The sequence below is a fragment of the Anoplolepis gracilipes genome, chromosome 3, assembly GCF_047496725.1.
Source record: "Anoplolepis gracilipes chromosome 3, ASM4749672v1, whole genome shotgun sequence".
In the NCBI taxonomy this organism is placed as follows: domain Eukaryota; kingdom Metazoa; phylum Arthropoda; class Insecta; order Hymenoptera; family Formicidae; genus Anoplolepis; species Anoplolepis gracilipes.
This window is the reverse complement of record NC_132972.1, coordinates 10,328,147-10,347,800: the sequence shown is the minus strand read 5'-3', so window position 1 is coordinate 10,347,800 and position 19,654 is coordinate 10,328,147. Positions and strand designations below refer to the sequence as shown.

General features: G+C 31.4%; 1 protein-coding gene and 1 long non-coding RNA gene across 6 annotated transcripts in view; one reads left to right on the top strand and one right to left on the bottom strand.

Annotated features, from left to right (window-relative positions):
- LOC140663375 (uncharacterized) overlaps positions 1-15,921 on the bottom strand; it is a 66,677-nt gene extending 50,756 nt beyond the window's left edge. The window contains exons 1-2 of one of the 4 annotated variants that reach the window (XM_072887471.1): positions 15,644-15,921; positions 10,836-11,607 (exon numbers count right to left, since the gene is read on the bottom strand). In XM_072887471.1, coding sequence (XP_072743572.1) covers positions 10,836-10,981 — 146 coding nt within the window. In that variant the 5' untranslated portion in view covers positions 10,982-11,607; positions 15,644-15,921. Of the gene's footprint in view, positions 1-10,835; positions 11,608-14,847; positions 15,126-15,643 lie in introns of those variants that run through there. The other 3 variants (XM_072887473.1, XM_072887474.1, XM_072887472.1) reach the window with 3 other exon arrangements.
- A 1,810-nt stretch (positions 15,922-17,731) lies between these two features.
- LOC140663714 (uncharacterized) lies at positions 17,732-19,608 on the top strand. 2 transcript variants are annotated; one of them, XR_012046319.1, is made up of 3 exons: positions 17,732-18,049; positions 18,136-18,413; positions 18,505-19,608. It is a non-coding gene; the product is annotated as an uncharacterized lncRNA (long non-coding RNA). The 2 variants fall into 2 exon arrangements; XR_012046318.1 differs by having other exon boundaries at positions 17,733-18,049; positions 18,502-19,608.
- Positions 19,609-19,654: the final 46 nt, after the last annotated feature.

Sequence of the window (19,654 nt, the reverse complement as noted above, 5' to 3'; positions counted from 1 at the left end):
GCGAAACCATTGAAAACAACGGCCGCTACCACATTTCTGCGTACGCGACACGTGACTTCCTGGACGATACGCGTGTGAATGGCGATGCAGCATCGGGCATTACGATTATTACGATCAAATGACCGCGACGAGAGTACACAGAGGAGGGAGATGGCGGTCCTGCCCCTCGCGCGACAAGTCGTCCTACTTATGAATTACCGTTACTACTTGCCAGTTTGTGCACGCGGGGGCCACCGTAAGAGTCGGCCAAAGTGCAACGGAAAATGCTCGTTTCGTTTCGGAAAAGATTGTAGGGTCATGCGAAGATATTCCATAACGAAATCAGAAATGAAGGAATTCTGCGAAATTAATTCAATATCTGTCTCACTCTGTCATTTCGTGAAAAGTAAGATTGCTACTGCGAGAAACGAGAGTTATCGTATTATTGGAAGAGAAGAGAGAAGAAGAAATTACATTAAAAATTATGCAAATTATGCGATTTATGTTTTTCAGCCTTCAGTTCAATTCTAGTTATTTTTCTAATCAAATATTATATGGAAATTATCTTTTTTCCATTCGAGCTGCAAGAAATCCCTTTACGCACTTTGCAAATTAATTATTATGTATTAATATATCATACAGTTTATTAAAACAATCATCATTATATACCTAAAATACAAGGGCATTTCAATAAACAAGGCCTGCATACTCATGACAGAGCTTATTTATTTGAAATGTTTTTAGATACATATACTTGTATTATATAATACAATTATAATATTTCAATATCAATTGTTATATACACATTATGTATTAAAAAATTATTTTTGTATTACATTGTACTTTATATATTATCTCATTCCTCAATTATATAACTTTCACCGATCGTCTCTCTTTATATTACAGTAACCACTGATATGTAATATCGAGGATCGCCCACACTGTACGCATGTGATAATTGAATCGATGCCGTCGAGAGTTACGCGGACTACTGTGTGCGTGATTTAATCCCTCACAATTTCCCCTAACTAATATACAACGCAGGGCATTACGGTTCACTCGCAAATTATGCATATTCGATAATTAAGTGGCTAACGTCGTCGTAACGATTTCAGAGTACTCGTACTTCGACTATATAATTTTATAGGCCGGTTATGTTTCGCGCACCGCAAAACTGAATCGCGTGTTCGAATTCATAGACTAAGACGATGTACTTTCGCTTTTCATCGGTTGCATATCGGTAGCAGCGTAACAATCGATTCTATGTAAACGAGCGTTGCCGACTATTACATAATTGACACCGTGTCTCCGGGAAATCGTAATCGTCAAATTATACACGCAACGTTCTAATGGAGTTGTAACAGTTTGATGTATAATTATGAAAACAAAATTTTTATGAGATAATAAAGTAATAATTATTATCAGTACATCTTTAAAATTAAAATATTTTGAAAAATGATTTTTTTATACATATATCTTAGATTCCATATTTCGATTAAACTTAACTTGCAAGATATGTATATCAATTTGTACGTTTAAATGCTTATTTAATCATCGAATTCAAAGGTGCAATAAATTACCCATATGCACAAATAAAATCTTACGCATAAAATTGTTGACAAAACTTTGAGCTTCGATATTTTTGATTTCACAAATTTGATTATGCAATATCTATTGCTATGTACTATATTATGTACATTTATTAGATGTTATGATATTATCATCAAGATTTAGATCAAGGTTTTTTATTTAACATATTACAGAAAATTTATGCTTATATTTTCGAGAAATATTATTTTTTAATACAGATATACAGATTTATTATTATTAATCTATTATTAAGGACAACTTGAAAGAGCATTGCATGTTTCCAAAACATAGAACAGTAACATATCAAAGATACAAAATTTAATCGCACTGGCAAAACTTCTAAATCTCTTTGAATGTAGAAATAATCACTAAAACACATTCAAACTTAATAATGTTGCTAATGAGAGATAATGTAACCTATGTGGAAAGTTTATATTTTTAGTGCACCTATATAAATGGCTCACAAAGTAAATATCTATTACATTAGTGGAGTCTCTGCTAATTTGCAATAATATAAAGAATATTAATATTGCGAAAAATGTAAAGGAAAAAGAGTAAAAAAGTTTATTTAAAAAGGAAAAGTTCTGATTTTTTATACTTTTTATAATATAAAAATGTGTGTTCTCTTGATATTGCACAATAAAATACGGAGCAAAAATTGAGAAAACAACTACAAAATTACATCTTTATTCTCTTTAGAAATGTAAAATGCATCCCAAAAATCTCTTCGTTTAAATAAATATAAACAGAAAATATATATATTATACAAATCAGAGGAAATAAATAATTTTTATATATATATATATATACATATCATACATATATATGTATATCAAATAAAATCTGATTGTTAGCGCTTAACGTTATTGTTTCATCTGTCAAAGCAAACGATATCAAAGAACAATATTACAGGTGTCGGCACGTGGTAAACGAATCATTTGATACATATTACAGACATTACGTGTCGGACATGAGTAGCGATACCGCCTATCCCTTTATCCGCCTATTCCTCTCTGCAGCGTTTTCAATTCCCGTCCCTTCGGCAAATATGTACACGGGAACATGATATATCCCGTCTCTGTGCGCGCGTGCGTGAAGCACATAATCATTCGCGTTGGTATACGCAGAAATATTAATGTAACGCGCCACGGCCGCCCGGAGCAACGTTGTAATCGGGCGTTTCCTCATCATCACATATGAAGTGGTGTCAGGTCCTCGAGCGCGGTCGGTCGGTCGGTCGGTCACTTCCATGCAGGGACACGACGGACAGGACATTGTCCATTATCATCGCATGCTATCCTACTTCTAATTTTCTCCCTCCTTTTTCCCTGCTCTCGTCGTTCGTCCGTCGCTCGTAAATCTTCTCCGCCAAGATTTCCAGTAGACGGCCCCATAGTGGGATGCCGGTGATCCCCTGATTGAATGAGACCGTAAAAACCCTGACTCTTTTTATATTTTGGTTACGACTGTCGTGGGAAAGGCGTCAAGTGTGTGTTTCGTCATTTCGGATTCCGCGCATAGTGTTCAAAGAGTCCGCTGGACCTTTAAACCTAGTAAGGCTAATTTTGTTATCATAATTAGTTTTTCAAAAAGTCTTTACTGACGGTGTGATATTTTTTAAGGTAAGCGTAAATAGAGATTAATTTAATCTTTATTCTCTAATGTTTATCTTACTTCAATATATTTGACACTCAAAAAAATATTTTGTTAATGTAGATAGAGGTCTCAATTAAAATGTATTGCTACTTTTTGTATCTGTTAGAATATTGTTTGTCACGTATAAAATTTATAGCAGTAATACTCTAGCAATACCTCTAGAAAATTGAGATCTCATTGCCAAATATTAATCACAAATATAATTGTTTTTGACAATAGGCCTTAAAGATAGGAATCACAGACAAATTTTCTGTCTAAATTATACTAATAGTACAGATATAAATTCTATCTCTGTCATTTAAACTGATTAAGTGTAAAATATATGCAGTATCACAGTATTTGCTAATAATTTATCTGTTTCGGTTAATTTTTTACATCTAGAAAATTTTTGTTGAAGTTGCAAGATCATTTTTTTGAGTGGAGGAAAAAAAAAGATTGTATAATCGTGGAATTATAAAAATACTTTTCCTATTTTTCTCATCGTTATCTCTAAAACTTTGATTTCAATTTGGATTAATTTAGACTTCTAGAAAAAGTAATTATCTCGCTCCATCAATTATCTGTACTTGCGGATAAAATGAAAAAAATGTTCAAAACTGCAAATGTTCTTGTGTCAATCAAGTTTAACAAAACTTTTTTTACTAAATTCAACGATATTTTTTTAACAAACATTAAGAGAATTTTTCAATAATGTGTAATAAATTTTTCATCGACACTTTCTCTCATCTGCCTTCTAGCGTCTTTCATCGACCGTAAACTTGGAGATTCGTCGCATCATCGCGTGGGATTTTCGTTCCGAGGTTAATCGAGTAGCGGGCCTGAAAGACGATTTCACGGAAGGTCATGGTTCAAAGTGACGCAGCTGACGGAAGTTGAGGACAAGGCAACTGGTACGAACTTAAAATACGCTTATTTTAATCTTATTATGAATCTTAATTTACTTTTTCACCGTTTAAGGTAGACTGTATTCATCGCAAATAATTAAATATTATTTACAATAATTGTACGAATGTGCAACTCAAACTTTTATTTTGTAAAGTAATATTCTCGACTATCGTGAAATATATGTATAAATAATATATGTATAAATAAATATCTTTTGTGATATGTATATATAAAGATCTTCTTTTGTAATATGAACGTATTACTTTGCATCGTACAAATCCACTGTCTATACCATTTTATAATACTTATCGATTCCTATTGATATCATTTTAATAATGGAGAAAAAATACAGTTATATATTGCAAACAGAATAAAAGATATTCTAAAACGATTCAATAAAGCAATAAAAAATTATTTTTGTTGAAAAATTACATACATTATTATTTACAAACGCAATATCTTTTTTTAATTATTTATTTACATTTATTTTTGTTTTTTAAATTTATATTCGAGGAAAATATTTCCATTCCAGAATATAGAAACCCTTCTCTTTTGTTACTGCAAAATACGTAATAATACTGTAATATATGTAAATAATTACAGACAACTAACATGAAATAAAAATACTTGGCTTGGATTTGCTCGCAGTATACAAATTGCTTCAAGGCAAGTTTTTGTTTATGAGCCGAAAAAAAAATACAAAAGAAACTAGTTGTCGTAAATAGACTCATGCACTTTGTTTTCTGTTCTAGGCGCGAGTAATTACACAGTAGAAAACTCGCACATACAATGAAAATTATCGGTTCCGTATTAATATGCAAACCCTCGTAGCACATAAACTGTCTTAAATACAATATAGAGTTCCATCACAATAACGACGCATCTTTGTTCCCGTTTCTATCGCCACTTGTCGTTTCGATTTCAAACGGAAGCTAATCGTTGTCGGTTTCGTCGCGCGCAGAGCATATCTATTATAATAGTCCTCGTTTTGAAGCGGATAAATTTGCTTTGAAATATTGAACATTAATATAATTTATTAAATATGTCCTAATTAACATTCAATTAATATATTTTATATATTATCTCTCTCGTATCTAAAATTTGCTATTATTTCATTTATCCTTCATTTATATAATATCTCATTTATAAATTAAAATAATGAAAAATGTATATAAATTTTCAGAATTATTTTTTAATTTATGAATATCTCTGCTTTAAGTTATGATTTAAATTATTTATTTGTGTTATGTATTAATTTTAAATAAATCGATCTAAAAAAAAGTATATATAACATTTTGACATTTGTGACATTTTTATAAAGAAAATTTGTGAGGAGAATTTAAAGCAAAAAAGGAAAACTATTCCCATATATCCTATATAACTATTTCCATATCTTATAAATATGACTCAGAATTAAATAAACATTAAATATTAAATAGTACAAACAAAATAATGTCAAATAATAGAAAATCACTGAGTAATGTGAAAAAATTTGCGCGAAAAAATATTATTTACGAAAAATTCGAAAATTATTCTTTTAATAAACAAAGATTTAGATCTTTCTGAGAAAGAAGCGAAAAGAACAAAAGTGATATGCATCTTGTATCAATTGTGCCTATTCGTTCCTGAGATGTTTATATTTCCAATTTATATTCTCCAATTTATTTTCCATATATATACAAGATATCTCGCGAAATACCATTATTTTTTTGTTTTAAATTCTTTTGATAAATTTTTTTTTCACGTTTATTAAGAAATTCAGGGTCAGTATTTCATTAACGGAAACCTGCTTTGACATGGTCTTGCATTAAAACTTTATAATTTTAAATATTTTGATAATTAAAACTCGAGATAATTTAATTTCGGGAACTAAAGGTATATTAATTAAATTTTCTTGAGTATTCAAAAGATAATGATATTTTGTTAATTATTTGCATCTTCGCAGTTTAATTTAATAAAACTTCCATGCTTTTGGTTAAATAGAAAATTAATTCTAAAATTATTATATTATTGGTACAGTTTAACAGTTAGAGTATTGATAGCTATGTAGGAAACATAAGATTTATGACAGCCATACTTAGCGTGTTAAATACGTAGCGAAAAAGTAGGTCAATGCAGTACGCTATCATACTGTATAATTCTTTGTTATGACAGAAAACGCAATGAGATGATATATGTAATTAATTCGCAACTAAAGGCTAAATGTCCTCTTTATGAGAGAAATATTTAATAACGTAATTAGTATGCTATCTTAACTAACACAGTACATCGTAAAATACGTAATTAACATAACCCGTTAAAAAGTCTTTTTTCACGATAGCCAAAGATTTTTATAAAATATTGCCTAAATATCCGTTTTCTTGCGACAATCAAATTTTTCGTCATCGCTCTTATCTCATTATGCATTTTTAGGTCGGTGGATATTCAGGTTGCATCGAAGAAACAGTACTACAAGTTATTCACGTTTATTAATTGACGATTTTTCCTTGAAGAGCACATTCTCTGTAAACCCTACAGTTATCTTATGCGCAGTAAACTGAAGTCATTATAGCTAATCGATAGACATATACCAATAGATTATAGAACTATCAGAAGCCTTGTCATGTGTGACCTTGTTTCACCTTTTTCAAGTATGTTTTTCTGTAAAAATAAGCCTAACTGCTTTTTGTCTCTCTATAGAATTATATAAAATATAATAAAGCAATTTTAGAAAATGTATACATTTTAGAAAGATATCCTTCATTTAATGAAATATATTTTACATTTCCCTTATTTTAATTGAGATAAAGAACCGGTTTTAATATAAAAAAGCCTACATTTAACATGCATCGTAAAAAAAACATTATTTTCGGTCTTCTAGAATTTTTAGATTATAATGTTGAAATATTTGGAAAAAATAAAGAAAATTCTTAAGTGTTGTGAACTCTGGGCATTTTGTCATTTTCGAAAATATAGCCTAATTATTTTCTCGATTGCATTATCACGCACAATCTGGTATAAAGATTGTGACTATATAAATAATTCTAATTACGTTTAACAAAATGCATTTCTTTCCTGGGTAAGATGAGACTGCAGTTCGTTAGCGGTTTAATTAACGTTGAGAAAAGATTAGAAAGGATGAATTCTAGAATGACTTTAACTAAACGAAGAATTAAATTCAGTTAATGAATCTGACACTATTATTGCACGAATTCTGTTTTTTCTTTTTTAGGAGAAATTGATATTACATATGGTAAAAAAAAATGATATGATATACCTCTCGCGGACACTATATTCCGATACACATACGGTAGGGTCGTCCTTGTATTCTACCACTACTGTTACGCTATTCGGAATAAAAGCAATGGTTCTAAAAAGCAGTTTCACGCGGATGCGACTGGTATATACGTCATAGAGTCGGATCATTTTTGCGCGACTGACTTTATCGACTTCGCCATTCAATAACGAAGAGAAAAATATATAGCTATCGTGCAGCAAAGAAATAATATTCGAAAATGAAACATAGAGGTAAAAAATAAATATTAGCGCGAAAAAAAATATCACTCTTGTGAGAAACATGCGACGCACAAATTTTTAAATCTGTATTTGTTAAATATTTAATATGTTTTAGGGCATTTTTTAAAATATATTGTCAAAAATGTAGAAACATACATAATATACGGGACATAACACTTGGAAATTCCACTTATGAGAGAAGAAAGATTATATACGCTTCATGTTTCACTACATTATCTTTTATGCGGCGAAATGCGTCGTTAAGCAGAAGCGCCCGCAAATGATGGTGGAATTTATGTCGCACGCGTTTGCACACGGGTGGAAACATTATTCTACTTATAAAGGAAAGCACGCGACGCCGTGCATAATGCACGGGATGCGAATATCGCAGTGTTAGTTTTCCCGCTGTGAGACAATAGCTTATTTTGTTAAACAACGCGGATTCTCTTTCTCTCTTTCTCTTTGGACTCCATAATTTTTTATGATTCAACATCGAGTTTTAATACGAAAATGCTAAAGTTACTTTAAATCTATTCACTTCACACCCACTTGGTGCGTCAATGCACACAGCGAAGTTAAAAAAAATGATCGAAAGGTTTCTCCAGAATTGAAAAATATGAATTTATGCAACCATTCGTCATATATTTGAAAAATTTACTAGCGTGACATACAAGGAGTGTCCCAGATTTCAATACCTCTTTTTACAGGGTGAGCTATGTGACAGTAAAAAAGTTTGGAACCAATTCCGGAACGTTGGATTTTTTATCGCGATATTTCTTTCGCGATATTTCTCTCGCGTTCCAATTTCATCGATTTCAAGTGGCTTGGATTGCTATCAAATCAACTCGAGTTTTACTGCTAAAGTATCCGCAGTGATTATTAAATAAAGAAAACAAAATTCAACCGTCTGTGCATTGTTCTGAGAAATTTTATATTTATGTGCGTTTATATACTGGAGAGAGAGGCGAAAGTAGCAGTAAAAACTAGTCAAAGTAACGATACCGTGAACAGTCACGCGAGACATAACAAGCTACTTTTTCAGCTGTTAAATCGTAAAATGTCAGCGCAAATGCGTAAATAACTTGCAAGATCTGGATCTTGAACGAATTACAGATTGTTTCGGCGTTAGTGAATATCCGGCTAATTCATTCAACGCGCGAGTATCGACGAATATAGCGCGCAATTACGTAACCAACATTTACAGCATTGTCGCATACATAATTACAACATCGTCGGCAATTACCTCATCCGCACGAGGAAACACTTGTACCTCGAATGTTTGTTGAATGGAGCATTATTTGGGACTGCTGTTTTACGATCGCGAATACAGTTGAATCGTTAATATGGTTTCCTTCCGACTATCCTCATATTTCATAATTTAAAAAAACTGTGATTATATATTAAAAAGAAATAATATATCTTTCATCATTTTTTAAATTATTTTAAATTCGCAATTCTTTGCTCCATTTGTTAAATTAGGAAACGATAGCAGATTTTGCTGAATGGTGGAAAATAATTTTGAAAAATAGCTAGAAAGATATTTTTTTAAATATCTGCTGCGATTTTTAATCAATTATATCAAATATATAATCCTTAAATATAATTTTTTTTTTAATTTAGTAATATGTATTTTTTTAATTTAGTAATATGTATTATATATATATATATATATATTTAAGTATATTTATATTTAATTGTAAAATTAATATAAAATCTCTAATGACGATTAAATTTATTTTATCAAAGTTAAGTAAGTCAAAAATAATTTCTTCCTCGTGCAGTTCTATCACATTTCGAATGGCGTATGATAAGCACATTTCATGTACTTATATGTGTACATATCCGTTTCGCTAACAACATATGTTATCCAGTTTAAGATCGCGCTTAGGTATGTTAAAGCTCTACGTCTTGAGACTATCTAAAGCTGAACGAGCTTCCGGCTTGGTTCAACGAAGTTTTAATGGTTCATCAGAAAAAGCAAACTACGCGTCCCACTAAATATAGATCTCGACTATGGCCATTACGCGTTCGCAAATTCCATACAAACTCCTCGCGGTGTCCTGTCATAAGAGAATCCTAACGCGTGGTTTCGCATCATCGCCAGGAATAAAGTATTCGCGTTTTTTTCGACTGCCGAAATATAGAGAATAAAGCTCTTTGCGAATGAGACAAAATAAATGTGTAAAAAAATTTTCTAATTGAAATTTTTCCGATGTATATGTAATTATACATGCTTCTCCTAAAATGTCATTTCGAAATATTATTATTCCTAACTTTGAAAATGTGCGAGTCTCAAAGAAAATAAATTATTAAAATAAAATTGAAAATGTTAAAATTTGACATTCGAAATGTCATGGAATTTTAATTTCGTAGACTATTCAAATACGCATATTATGCTAAACTCTCTCGTTATTTCGAAACTTCATAGCATTCTACAAATTTTAAACGCTCTCAAACGTTTCGAGCAAATAATATTTCTGAACAATAACATTATACGCAAAAGCAATTTTCGCGTTATCTCCAGAACGTATTCTAAACGTTTAGTTTTCTGTACCTATTGACATCAAAGTAACGCATTTACATAATAAGCATTTATATATAAAAATTAATAATAGATATTAATAAAAATTGAAAATTTGATGAGACTCATATAATGCAGAGTAACGAAATAACAATGAAATGTATTAAAAATGATAATTTCGAGTGAATAGAAACGTATGTTATTACATGACGTAAAAAAAAAAAAAAATTACTGCAAAGTTCACCGCGCTGAGCATAGCTAAAGTCTTTATTTCCGTCGAGAATCTATTTCTGGAAAGTCTCGAGTTCTACGGACGGCGGTATAAATCTTGATAATCGTCATGAAAGTTCCTCGTCGATAAAACGCCAACGCATTCGGTGCAAGAATTATCGGCAAGAAACAGAATTTCGTTCAAGAATTAAATAGCTCGCCAAATTATGAATAATTAAATATTAACATGCTAAGTATCATATACATTGGAATGTATGATTAATCATGATAAACAATGTCAACAATATTCCTGAGTCATTTCATCTAAACATTATTAAATACTTGTATATTTATATCCATATTTTGAAAGTACTTATATTAACGTGTTTAAAATGTATATATGTATACCTTATATATAATAAAATTAAAGTTAATCGTCACGCGTGGATTTTCTTTAACCTTATATATATATATATATATATCAAAATGTAACACTCACCTAGTGGAATGATCGACGAACGAACCGCCATCCAGGAGCCTCAGCTTGGCAAAGAGTACAGCACTGACAAACGGCACCGCCGTGAGCTCCTCGAGGTCGACCTCCACCGAGAATTTGTACTTTTTCTTCTTCATCATGAAGGCCATCTCACCCCTGAGACCGGGGCACCGCACTTTGATTCCTGTTGCGTGTAACGCGCAGGTACTCGTATACCTGCGGCAAGCGAGGATCTGGAGGGTCCGCCCACCGTGAGACTTGCACGTCCCCGAGAGACCTTGACTTCGATTCAACGGCCGCGGGCGATCTCGGCCGATCGATGCATTCGCGGCCGATTTACGACTTCCGGTCGATCGTATTTCCTCGATTATCACTTTTACGCACTTATTGGTCTCATTGTCTCGCGTTTCACGCGCGCGAAAAGATTCATTCCCGACTTTTAATTACGGAAAATATAGTAGATCAGAAGAGAGGTAGCCTCGGTTAGCCTGTGTCCAAAGTCCTCCTGTTCCCCGGATCGGGCTTCAATTTCTCGGATCAAAATTGTTTCTTGAGCGGCACAAGCACTTGGATGTACTACGACGGAGATTTTTATCGCGCAATATTCTCCCCCGTAAAAGGAACGTTTTAAGAGTCATGTAGTGAACGACGACTTTGTGGTGATCCTGCTTTGCTTCATCGACGTTACTTGCTTCTACGTTTGTAAACGTTGCTTCGAGATTCAATAGGAAGAAGTACAGCTAACGCACTTGAACGTCATTTTTGTCCTCTGGAACTGCAAACAAAGTTTGAATTGTATTGCGCCGTCGAGCGAGAAGATAAAAAGTGAGACCGATTTACACGGTGAAAGGAAAACGTCTGCGCAATTTACGTGTTGAGCACAAACCAACGAACATAAAAAACATTAACTAAAAATTCAATAAAGGTATAATTAAACCTCATCGATATTTATCATTCGATAAACGTGAAAATTACTTGCTAAATTTATTTAATATTTCCGCATAATATGATTACTCCTAAAATACTCCTTTCTTTAAAATATTAAAATATCTATTTTTTTTAATTGATGTGTAAATAATAACAATAAAATATAAATAATAATAAATAATAAAAAATAATAAATAATTATAATAATAACTAATAAAGAAAACGTGCATGTACAGAATGATTCATTATTTTTATATAAAAACATCTTTTCTGTCACTTTGTCAGCCTTTTAAAACTGAACGCATCCATGAAGTTTATTTTTCAACAAAATAATTACTCAAATTAATATTTCAGATTTTATTAAATTATATAAACCATCCGTGAAAAAATAAACTTATAAAAGAGCATATATGGCCATATACATATATAATTATATTTGGCGCGATTGCATATGCACATATAAAATCGCCAGATGTGATCCATTTTTTTATCAAGCATCCTATATACAATATCAATTTATCTATAACAATAATAATACGATAAATTCTTATATTGTAAATTTTTTATATATTTTTATATTTTAAATTTAGTCGAGAGAGAGAGAGAGAGAGAGAGAGAGAGAGAGAGAGAGAGAGAGAGAAAGAAAGAGAGAAAGAGAGAATTGAATTTATATATATTTTAGTATCGCAATACATTTCTGAACTCTTTCTCTCTCTCTCTTTCACAGTTTTAAATCAAATAAACATATACATAATTAAATATTCTGCAAGTGCTACGAGAAAGAAATATCCGATCACAATAAAAATTAAAAAATAATTATATGATTACGGAAAAAAACAAGAGATCAGAAAAATCCTACCATTTATTCAAAAACAAATATCGCTTTTTTTTCCCTTTTCTTTTAATTCTTTTTCTCTTTCTTACTATCATCTGTAAAATGTTATCTTTTAAATAAAGAAGCCACCGAGATAACATGACACTTTTATCAGCATTTTATGTATATTTTGTGTTGTCATTACATGTTTTTAATGTGGTTATTATACCTTTATAATGTATTGTGTTTCGTTAATAAAATAAGGCATACAATAAAAAAGTATTTTTTTAATAATTTTATAATAATTTTTAAAAATAATCAAAATACTATTTAAATATTTATATATAATATTTCATAATTTGAATAATTAAAATCACATCATGTTAGAAGATCACGTAAAAACAAAAATTTTTGCCAAATATTTTATTCAGCGATGCTCAAATAATTAACTCACTATTTAAGTTCGCTATCTTTTTTTTGTGTTATTTTGTTTGACCTAACGTCCTAACAATTTTGCAAATTGTGTCATTTTGTCGCATAATTAGAAACATGTTTCTGAAAGACAAATGCAAACTGCATGGCGCTAATTTGTGAAACACAAACGTTTCAAAAATGCTAATTGTGCTCGGATATGCAAACGAATTTCCGCGAATGCTTCCTGAAATCAAGTTTCGGAACGCAAACTAGGTGAGCATGACGCGCTGATGTGACGCGTATACTCGACGATTAATGCAAGTTGAAAATATATACAGTTCCATCCAATATAACTGACGAAAAAAAACGTTTGCAAAGAATTTAAGAAGTAACTGCACGAATCAGCTATCAAAAGTTAAAAAATCTATAATACAATTTCAAGAGTCATAAATTTCCTCAAAATACTTTTAGTCTTTTAAAACATAAAATTAATAATTATTTTGTGGGATGGATCATAGATTTGCCCTGTAAAATATAATTTAATCTCAAAATCGTAAATATTATCTTATATCGAATTTTTTTTACAGTGATTGTATACAAAAATATTATTAAATATATATTTTAATTCTACAAAGCAAATATTTACTTTTACTTTTAAATTAATTAATAATGTTATATTTTAAAAGATTAAAAGAACTTTTTGTGTAATATCAAATTCATGAATTTCGAAATGTATTAGATTTATTAACTTTTGACGTAGCTGACTCATATAGTTTTTTTTTTTAAACACCAAAGATGTGAAACGGCAAGAGAATTACGAAGATCGACAGAATGATGAAAAATATTTGATAAGTCTGTGCCTGACGTAGCAGGAAAATTTAATATTTTCAATACGTTATTTTAAAAATTACTTCTCTCATCGCAAATTTAAAATTTATGAAAAGAAAAGCAAGTATACATTTTCTATTAACAAATTGATATAACATATAATTTTCAAATATAGTTATATAATCATTCCATTTTTTACACACAATCTTACTTTTTTTATTTAGATATTCTGAATAAAAAATCTGCTTGATAGAATTTTACTTTATAAAGGCTTATATATATATAATTATAGAGAGATATATTTATAGAACTGATTGTGCTAAAAATTTAAAAAAGAAAATAACGTGAAAATTTCATCAAAAAGCGTGACAAGTTAAACAATCAGTTAAAAGATCAAAAATAGCATAATTCTATTAAATAATAAAAATTCTTTAAGAGATACATATTATCTCTAATAATTTAAATTAACTTAATAATATCTAATATGTATTCAAAATCGCAACTTTTTATTATAACATGCCAGCAAATGAAAATAAAGTGTCTTATAAAATAAAATATATTTAACACTATTTTCGAAATAAAGGTTTTACAAAAATCTCTATTTAAAAATTTATTCGTAAAAGTTCAGTTTTCAATCACGATTGCTTGTACTCGATTATGTTTCAAAAGTTAAGAGGATATCTATTCATTGATGACGAATTATCTCATCATTGAGTGTCATTGAGGTCGACATCTACTCGACAATCTCGTTTAACTAGTTCGACTTTTGAATGAGAAACATATTACGAGATAAGAACAAAACGAGAAACATATAATCCGCTATCGACAAGATGAATCTGCAGATTAAATCCCTCCATGTCCAAATAAAACGAATTAATCCTCGGAATTAATGTTTGAATATTTTTACACAGGTATTTTCTCACGCAACCATTAAAAACAAATTTCTTCTTCCATATTTTTCTCATTTATATATAGTATATCTTATATAAATATTAATCAAGAGAAAGATATTTTACGATATTTTTAAATTACCAGATTCTTTGTGTCGCCCATGTACGTCAATGGTGCTCGACCTAACCTAGAATGCTCAACCACAGTCACGTAGATGCTCGTTGTATCGTGTATTCACGCACGCGACGCTCGTGAAAGTGGCACGGAAAGACAAGCGGCGATGATAAGACGCGTTTTATCATTCCCAGTCAGACGGTCAGACGGTCAGACGTCAGCCAGCTGACAGATCGGCAGCGCTAGACGGATAGGACAGTGTCCTTTCGCGCGAATAGCTCGGCGGGCTCCATTTAGGAGCCGCCAGATTACATCGATCTCGGAAGGGAGGGACTCTGGAATTAAAGCGACGCGACGAGGAAGAAACAAGCGTTCATACAACGATACAGGATTCAACAGTATCTCACGATGAGAGAGATAGCGGCCACTGATCCTCGCGTTAACCTTTCGCGCGCGTCTCGGCGCCACCCGTTGCTACAATTTTAGATCGATCTGAAAGCTATCTCGAAGCTGATCCTTCAATCTTGCAAGCGTGATCCTTGAGGCGCGAATCTCTCGAGGAATATCTAATGGACGCGATCCGGTCGCGACAGGAATTCTAACCGCGGGATCTCGTCTCGTGTGATGGCAGGTGCGATTTTATAACCTCTCGACGAGACATTCGCGACGACGAACCGATATCCCGACGCCCTGTGATCTCTCTCTCTCTCTCTCTCTCTCTCTTTCTCTCTTGCGTTTGATCTCGAATATCGTAGATTTGAGGTTATCGACGAATTTCGGATGCGGATGAGAAAAGATCAGTACGCGGATGATAAGTACTTACCGTGCTCCCTGTACGCTCTCGTAGGATCCACCACGCTAGCCGATTTCACGCATTCTTACACTTTTCATGATCACACAGGCGTTTTGTTGCGACGTCGTCCACTACGACCACTATGAACTGTCACGATGGTGACGAGGGCGACGACAACGGACGCTAGAATACGAGAGTTCCGTGAACGAGGAGGCTGCGAACGCTTCGTCACGTCCGAAGTAACGAAGCCAAACGGAGCTCATCTGGCTCTGACTCGCCTACGAACTGAACCGAACTGCACGAACTGTGTTGTGATACGGGCCGAGTTTCCCGCGCATGCGCAACAATCGCCATCACAGTAAAGTACCTAGTTGAAGAAAAAAAGGTGGTTACACATAAAGTCGATAATATTAAAAATCAGATAAATGATAAATATATTATATATATATATATATATATATATATATATATATATATATATCTTTGTTAACTTTTATCTTACTTTTATTAACTTAAATATTTCAAATAAATGTCTTAATTTTAATTTTATTTAATTATTTTCATTTTTTACTTTAATTTTTTTATTTTATTTCTTATCTTGTTATATTTATTATATATATATATATATATCTTTTTATTTTACCATTTATTTAATTTTTATTTTATTATTTATTTTAAATTTAACATATCAAGTTGCTTATACATCAAGATTCAAAACATGTAATATTTTCGTTTTTAAAAATTCGCACATCATGACTATTATATAGTTCAAAAAAGAATAATAATTTTAATTGTTAATTAATTTAAAGAGGCAGTAATAATAAAATAATTTTTAATAATTTTGTTTTGCTTTAGACACCGTAATCATTTCTCGAATAATGATCATAACTGACAAACATGATCGCGATAAAATTATCGATAAATTTTTGGAAAATCGATAAACGGTGCAAATATAAATGTATGCAGATACAGTTGTGTAATAAATTAAATAAATTATGCAATTTTATAGCCTAATCTGACCTTGTTCGTTCTCAACAAATTGTCAAATGCGTCATCCATAATATCTCGCACATACGCACGTCGTTGCACTGATTCTGATTGACGCTGCCATCTGACATCGAGTATAGTCAAATCCTATCAGCGAGAATTTTGTGTATATTCGTGAGTGACGTCTCAAGTTGCTCACGTGATCGATCTCTGCAAATTCATGCTTAAATGTAATATGGAAGTCTATATAAATTTTCTCTATTTTTTTTTTACATTAATGATATATAAAGTATATTAAATAATATAATGAGCACTATTATATAATTTTTTATATATATAATGTTCTCTAAAAAGTAGAGAATAAATTTTAAAAGTTTATTCTTTTATATTGACAAAGATAAGCCTGAGAGGGGCCATGCTATCATTTTTCTTACGACGCTTTTTTCCCGCGGTACAGTGGCGCTAACTGGATCGATTTTAGAGCCGATGGAACTACATGGCTGGATCGACTTTCCAGCGTCACGATAAAACGAACGATTAGTTCGTGTCCGTGCTAGATCCATAATTGTGGATCTCAAAAGTACAAAACATATAGATTTATTAATATGTTTTATTACATTTTTTTACATAAATCTATTTTACTTCGATATTATATTTTTTTGGGAGGAAAAAGGTCGAAATAAAATTTCCAAAAATGTGCTGCTGATCGCGGATCAGGTGTAGCTGCTCCTTGAATTCGAATTCAATTTATTATAAATTTTTAAGAATCAAATCGCAAAATCCGACTTTTTAGGAACCTTTTAATTTTTATAAAGAATATATTAAAACAAAATTCATAAAGAAATATAACTTTGGGCTTGTTTACACCGAGCACTTGATACGCGTACCAAGTAATATACTAGCCAATCATAGCCATCTTCCTAAAAAATGGAATGGCTGTGATTGGCCAGTAATACTTAATACGGGTATCAAAGTATGTCAATGTAAACAAGGCCATAATCTATGTTTATAATGCTCCCACAGAGGGCGCGTTCGGGGAGACACTATATAGCGCTACCATCGTCGTTCTATCTTTGTTCAACTTTTAATGAGTAACAAAGATAGAACGACACGCATGGTAGCGCTATATCTAGCTATATAGTGTCTCCTCGAACGCGCTCAGAACATATACTAATGCCACGTTTGCGCAGTAACATAAATCTTCAGGTTAGACACATAGATCACGTAGATGAATGATGAATGATGCGAATTATTTTGTCACCGTCGAAATAATCTTTCGGTTCTTCATATTTTTGTACAATTTTGTAAAACCACGTACAATATTTACAAAAGAATATACAACATCTGAACAATGAACAGAAAAACCAATACAGCTGAGAGGATAACTGCTACAAGCAAGAGAACTGAAAAGCATCCGCAAACTTTTAAAACATGATGCCGGGACATAAGGTCTTATAAAATTCTGTATAGTATAATTTCTATCGCAAACTTTATAATACATATTTCATAATATATTCTTATAATTTCAATTACAGCATGTAACAACAAGCCCTGCTAAAGAATATGTACTACTCGGTAAAGGAGATATTGTGGTCACAAAAGGGAAGAAAAGGCAAAAGATCAGAAACATACTTCACCTATAATTTCTAGTCCTGGACAGAAAGCTGAGAGAAAAAGGTCCACAACTAGTAATGGTGAAATACTATAAAAGTGGGATCCTATATTTAGAAAATCATATATGAAACAATACTCTAAACAAACCAAAAGTCAAAAAGATTTAAATGCTAAAAGAATGCAACAAAATAGATATAATGTAAATATACATTAAGCACAATTTTATTTATAATTTATAGATATTAAGTAATTTTGACTTTGTATTTAAATTATTTTTTTATATTTAGCAGAAACATACTGGTATAATTTCATCCAAAAGGGGACCTTCCCAGGAGAAACCAAAAAAAGATTCAAAAGCTTATGTTCTTGTTCAGGATCGTGGTGTACAATGTCCTGAACAAGAATATAAGCTTTTCAATCCTTTTTCCAAAAATGCCACTAGATTTTGATATTGGATGATTAATGTATCCTTGTAAGAAGACAATTTTGAAAGTTGAACAAAGATAAATTGAAACGTCAGTGTGATAATCTACTTAGCGAAAGTAACACTTATAAGAAGAAAATCTCTGAACTGAAAACAGAGCTTTTTGACACAAGAAAAAAAATTAACAATTTTGAAGGAAAATTGAGCAGAAGCAGCGACATTACACTAAATTCGAAGAACGTATTAGAGAAGGAGCTCTCTTGTTACAAAGATTTTATTGTGCAATTATCAAGGTTAGTTAAGTAATTCAAAAGTCAAGGAACTTTAGAATCAGTATATAGAGAAAAAAGAACAAATACAACTGCAGCACAAAGATAAATGTTGAAGTACGTATTAAGTATTTTCTAAATATATACAATATAACTTTTTGATATAATATTTATCTCCTAGTAGAGTTATCGTGTTTGCTTGCCAATCTTAATTCACGACAAAGCGGCGAACGTTAATTGTAGCTTTATAGCTATAAACATCTGAAGTACAATTATATGATAAATTGTCTAAGTATTCTAACTGGATAACGTTTATTTACATTATTAGTCGATACGAAAAATATACAAATAGCAAGAAACCGTTTTTACCAATACACACACACACGCATATATATATTACCAATATATATTATACCATAGACAACACACACAAATTTAATAACTCGTTTATATTTTAATTAAGACGAAACGCGATTTGATAAGCTCGCAAACAAAAAAGGAAAAGCCTAGCCACGTGTTTCCGCCGATTATTATGACATAATATACAAGACTGGATTTCTATTGGATCTTTCTCTCTTTTTTTTTTTTCTCTTAATAAAGTAAGTGATAAAGAGAGAAAATCAAAATATATAGCCATTAAGAAAAATGTTAATTTTTCACTCGCGAATACTGGATATAGAGAAAGTATTATTAATATTAGTTATTGTATTTTTGTATATATAGAGTGAATAATTTTATTTTTTGTAA